This window comes from Hydra vulgaris, chromosome 11 (assembly GCF_038396675.1).
Source record: "Hydra vulgaris chromosome 11, alternate assembly HydraT2T_AEP".
NCBI classification, from domain to species: domain Eukaryota; kingdom Metazoa; phylum Cnidaria; class Hydrozoa; order Anthoathecata; family Hydridae; genus Hydra; species Hydra vulgaris.
In genome coordinates, this window is record NC_088930.1 from 30,699,909 (window position 1) to 30,706,408 (window position 6,500).

The following is a 6,500-nucleotide window of genomic DNA, read 5'->3' on the forward strand; positions in this document are numbered from 1 at the left end:
TAAATATTAGAGTTAATTTTAAAATTTGAATTTGTAATTGTAAATTCAAGTATTTTTCAGGTGACCTTGTTAGAGCTCGAAATGCTTTAAGAGAATCTTTAAAGCTTGCTGAAGAACATCAAGACGATGAAACTCAAAAACTCGCGGAATCTAGTATTATGAAACTGGATATTAGCCAATAATAATGTTGTATCGATAAGAAGTCCAACCGAGTTAATTGTCAACTTTAACATGATAATAAATTGTAATATGATATATTTGAGGCTATTCAAAGATATTTAAATAGTCAAATGAGGTCAAGGATATAAGTCACGGAAGGTGAGCTAAGCAGATGTTATCTCTTCTCGTTGCATAATTTGTCGATTTTTCTCCAAATGTTCAATCGTTCGTTTCGCTTTAATTTATGTGTAAATATATAAAAAAGCAAATTTATCTTAATGTACAAAAGTATTGATTTATTATTACGCGAAGTTTAAGCTCAAAATAGACAGAGACCTTTTTCTTTGTGGTTATTATTTTTATTAATATTATTTATTAAATCTATGAAGATTTTTCTTGATTTATTGACGTTATGTTATATTAGTAATTAAAATAAAAAATTGATAAAACGATAGATATTTCGGGAACCAATTAAAAATAAAACAATTAATATAATTTTTAACTTTATTTAATAAGTTATAAGAGCGTAAGTAATTTATTTGGTAATATTTTGCTATGATTCGCAAAATGGAGCGTTCGTTGTTTTTCGATAGCAATTTTGTGAAAATGCTTCCTAATCTCTGTTAGATATTCTAATAGGTTTTCATCTTAATCTCTGTTAGATATTCTAATAGGTTTCCAAATCTTAATCTCTGTTAGATATTCTAATAGGTTTCCAAATCTTAATCTTAATCTCTGTTAGATATTCTAATAGGTTTCCAATTCTTAATATTCATAATCAATAATAAAGTGTCTTTGCGCATAGATTCTTTATATAGAAAACTTTAAACTAAGTTAACAAGCTAAAAAATACTCGAAAATGAGAGTTATACTATAAAATCTTTTGTAACTGTTATTTAACGAAGTTAATGATTGTTTAACATCAAGCTAAACTTCAGATTATTAAAAATATAAACTTTGGGACTGATTACATGGGTAAAATTCAGCCCCTTATCTGTGCTGAAATTTTATTCGTCTGACAGTTGAAATCCTTGCACGATGAAGTTTTTATATGATGTTTGGACATAGTTTGCCTCCGGTTAAAATATCCTTATCCATTATATGAAATTGCAACTTTGTTTTTTAGAATTGTGAATATTGGAAGAAAATACTTGATCAATCGAAAACATCTTATTCAAAAAAAAGTACACACAACCACAAAAAATAAATCTCTTTATTTAATAATTTACTTTATTTAATTATAAACACTACACAGTAAAAAAAATATCCGTTATATTTTTAAAAAACGCTAGATTTCGTGTTTTATAATAGGAAATTACCTTTAGGTTCAAAGTACAATTCGTATGAAAAAACATAGCGGCAAATACGTTTTTTTCATAAGAATTGAACATAACGGGTAATTACCGTTATGTTCCGCATTCAATTCGTATGAAAAAAAAACAACGATATTTGGTTTTTTTTCATACGAATTATAATTGGATATAACGGTAACATTGAATATAACGGTAATTACCTGTTACAAAACACGAAATCTGGCGTTACGTTTGAAAACCTGATATAACTAGTAACTACCCGTTATGTTCACTAACTTTAACAACTTTTTAAAAAAAATTAAACGTATATATATATATGATAAAATTATTCTTTAAAATTCTATTTGTTTAAAGACAACAAACAAAAAAGGAATATTAAAATATTCAAAAAAAGTTTAATGTGTTCTATTTGAAAAACTCTACCCAAAGATTCTGATATCACGTTATATATCACGAATACGTTTGTTGTTTCCTTGTTATTTATTTGTAATGTTGGTTAATTTATAATTGGAGTTGATTATATTTTGATTATTTTAAGTCACCACATATATGTAGACCTGAATATTGATTTTTTTTTTAACTTATAGGAGTAATTGACTGAGTCTACAACTTGCTTGTAGACTCAGTCAATTTTTATTAATTTCCCTCACTATAACCTTTTACTCTATTAGTAAACAACCAGGGCCCCGGCTAAAAATGAGACTTTTTGCAAATCCGGGCCCAGCAAAATTGTAAGATTTAGCAGGGGTTGATAGCCGGGGCTAGAAATATATTTATAATCCTTTATATATTATAATATATAAAGAATTATAAATTTTTTTATAATTCTTTACATATAAAATAATTTAAAAATATCTATACTTACATTTACAATTTATTAAATTCTAGCATATATTTATGCCAGTATTATCTATCAACACAAAACATAGTAACAATAGCGCATAGCATAAGATATTTGTAAGCATACATTACTATGTGTCTCCAGAATAATTAAAAAAAAAAGATTATAAAAAGGACAGAAAATACAACTTCATAACACCACAACTTAATAAGATATTTTATTAACTAAAATACTTAAACTAAAAAGATTTTATTTGTTACAATAATTGAACAATCAAGGGACAACTATAGCTATTAATTTGAACAATTACATTATAAAATAGCAGGCAACTCGTAAGATATTTCTTATAAATGGTCATTATCAATTGTGGTATTAAGAAATACGTAAGAGCTCAGTAATCACATAAGTTTTATTAATTCTCCCATTCATCTAAGAGAGAGAGATAGAGAGAGAGGGAGAGAAAGAAAGTGTTTTCAAAGCAGAATGTTAAAAAAAGTAAAAAAACACGCAATAGATAATAGTAACTGGTTTTTTTATGTTAACAGTAAACAATATTATTTTTGCCTTGATTAAATGATAAATTCCCAGCATTTCTTAATTAAGTTCCGGCTTCTCTCTAACTGTTGACAATGATTAATAGAGTAAACTTAATATCATATTAAATTTACAAAATTAAAACCATGTTTCAACAGTAAGCAAACTAATAAGGTGATGACAAAGGCAACTAAAAAAAGAGAAGAACATAATTATGTTTGAAATTATAAAAAAATTTAAAATCATTAACGTTATTAATTGTTTGTTTATAAATTGTTGTTATAAACAATTATTAATCTAAATATTACTATAAATATATATACTATAAATCACTCAATATATTACTATAAATATATAAATAATATTACTATAAATAGAAAAATTCAAACTTTGCTTTGTTCTCAAGTGTCTAAAGAAAAATCGAATAAACAGACATTAACACTGCTCAACACTGAATTCTTGCAAGAAAGTTATCTGCTCGCTGAGTACCATTTCTTCCATTTCAACAACGATTAATTCTATCCTACCTTGATCTTTCTTTTTTATTTGACAACAACTATTTTTAAGTCATCTATTACCATTTACACTAACAACTTCGAGCCTAATATTACCCATCTCAATTTCACTATTATTATTAAACGTATTACCAATAATATTACTATTGTTACAACTGAATAATAAATAAACATAAAAGAATCATAGTAATTTCGATTTTTTCTAATGAAGACTATATTTCAACTCATAATTTATTGTAAAACTGAGATACACGATTTCTAACCAATGTTGCATGTTCAGGATTGTGCACCAATTATGCCAACTCTTGGAAAAAAAAAGTCAATAAACTGTAGGATCTATATTAGCTGACATTCTCAATAAAACTTCTAATTGACCTTTTGGGTAAATAACTTCCCTGGAAGCAGGTGCAGCACCATCTCCAACGAGTACAACAGCAACTTCACTAACTAACTTGCAAATGAAACATTAAATTATGTGAGCAAAGTTGATTGCAATGTTATTGCTTTCTAAAATTTACTGCTGCAAGTGGGTCAGATATATACAGTTGATAATGTTGGGGGAATATCTTGATCTAGCCTAAGATTACCTACACAATGAAAAACTTGACCACATATTTTAAAACATTTTGGTCAATGATTCATAGGTTAAACCACATTATCAGTAAATAAAGCAAAATAAAGACAGGGATATTAAAGGAGTATGTCCAACTTACATGAAATTTTGGCCCTTTTTTTTTTGTTTGTTTAAAAATCATAATTAAGCTTAAGGATGTTAGAAAACTATTTTTTACAACGTGAAAATAATTTTGAGCCCCCTTCCCCCTCTTCGCCCCTCCCCCAATTTTTTTTTTTTTTCCTCCTTTAAAACTTATAATTACACTCAAGGATATTAGAAAAGTACTTTTTATAACTTAAAAATAGATTTTAACCCACCCTCCCCCCTCAAAAAAAATAAAAAATTTAAGGCAATTTTTTATTTACAAAAAAATTGAAAAAAAGACTTTTAACTTTTCAATACGCACTTGTGGCTAATAGAATCGATATGGTATGGTTAAATTCCACATTTTAAAACGATATAAAAGGAATTAGAACAACAGTTAACTACCCCGCAACTATTTTAATTGAGCTTAAATAATAAAGTTTAAAACACTAATGGTTTTTTTATTTCATTTTTATATTTCCTTAATAAAAAGTTTTGCAATTTTTATTTTTTATTTCATGTGAATTAAATCCTTTAAAGATTTTTATTATAACTACTGAAAATTAAAAAAATTATATAATAATATTACAAAATGGTATTAAATAATCTTAGAAATAGATATTGTTGTGTTTGTAAAAAGAGAGGTGAAAGTATTGGCTCAAAAAAAGTTTTTGAAATTAAAAATGAAAATATGATAGATAAAGTTGTATATCATTTTAAACTTGATCGAATAAATCTTATACATGATCAGATAATGTGTTACAAGCACTTAAAATCTTTGAACAAAGCCGGGTTTTTTCTTGAAAAAATATAAATGTCATTTCTAACAATACACTTGTTGAAGATAATTCTAATGATGAGTCAAATCCTAATATTGTTCTTGAAAACTATGATCATTTCGATTCTAGGAGTACTGATAAGGGTTCTGAAGAGTTCGAGAATGTCGATGACAACGATGACAATGATTATTGCAATAAATCTATTGAAAAGAAAAAGATCAATATAGAAATCGATAGAATTTCAAATTCACATGGTTACTGTTTTATTTGTAAATCTGAATCTGGTTCGACTCCATTTAGTAAAATATCAAATGAAGGGATAATTGATGTTTTTATTAAAACAAATATATTTATACCTATTGATAGTAGGTGTTGTAAGTTTCATTTGACAGACAGTAAGTGGCTTAAAGATGAATATTTAAATAATATTTCATCTTTCAAAAACTCCGTAAACTTAAATAAAACAATGATACAAGATTTATTTAAAAGTTTTCGGTCTAGAGATTCAAAAACTGCATCTATATTTGCAAAATTTAGCGAAATAAATAACGTAACAACTGAGTTTTGTTTCCAAAATACCGGTTTTACCAAAGATGAATTTTTTTATTTGGTAAGTGAATTAAAAACAATTAAAAACTCTTTCAAACGTTCGAAAGAGCAAGCTCTTGTCGTTTATCTCTTTTGGTTAAAGACTGGTCTTGATCAAAATTCAATTGCGTGTTATTTTGGTTTGTCGTGTCGGTCAAAGGTTCAAAAGTATTGCCATCAGATAAGAACCTCACTTAGTGCTGATTTTGTTGAAAAGAATTTAGGAGCAAAATCACGATCACGAAAAGATTGGCTCTTAAATAACACAGACATGATCAAAGATTTGTTTGACTTAAAAGAAGAACAGCTAGCAATTATAGCCGATGGTACTTATCTATTCTGTGAAAAAAGTTCTAATAATACTTTACAACGAAAACTGTACAGTGGGCAAAAAAAAAGAGATTTAGTTAAGCCTTTTGTAGTATGCACTGCAAATGGTTTTATTATTGATGTTTATGGACCTTTTGCTGCAACTATGAATGACGCAACTATATTAAGTAATATTTTAAAAACCAAAAACGATATAAGAGAACTAGTTGAGCCCAATGATTTATTCATTTTAGATAGAGGTTTTAGAGATATCGTTGATGAATTGAAAACTACATATAAAGTGTTTACGAAGATGCCAACTTGTTCTAAAAGTCAGTTAACTAGTTTACAAGCGAACCATACTAGGTTTGTTACAAAATGCAGATGGGTTATCGAGGCTGTTAATGGTACATTTAAACAATCTTTTAAATCTTTGGAAAAAACAAGGAATACAATGCTTCCTCATATAATGACTGATGTTAGAATAGCTGCCTCTTTGATTAACTGTTTTCATGTAAAATTTATATTCCGATAAAAAAGACGGTAAAGATATTGCAATTCTAATGAAAATTAAAATTAATTTCAAAAATGATTTGGAATCATATATTTTGAACACAAAAAATAAAAGTAAAAAGCATTTTGAACCAATCGACGCGTTAGATTTAAACGATTTCCCAAAGTTTTCTATAGATGATATGCGAAAATACATCACATTTGGTAGCTATCAAATAAAGCAAAGTTACAGTTATCTAGCAGAACATT

At 26.9% G+C, this 6,500-nt stretch overlaps 1 protein-coding gene across 2 annotated transcripts in view; it reads left to right on the forward strand.

Annotated features, from left to right (window-relative positions):
• LOC100204808 (tetratricopeptide repeat protein 19, mitochondrial) overlaps positions 1 to 486 on the forward strand; it is a 28,157-nt gene extending 27,671 nt beyond the window's left edge. For both annotated transcript variants that reach the window (XM_065810742.1, XM_065810743.1), the window contains one exon: positions 61 to 486. In XM_065810742.1, coding sequence (XP_065666814.1) covers positions 61 to 182 — 122 coding nt within the window. In that variant the 3' untranslated portion in view covers positions 183 to 486. The remainder of the gene's footprint in view (positions 1 to 60) is intronic.
• The last annotated feature ends 6,014 nt before the right edge of the window (positions 487 to 6,500 follow it).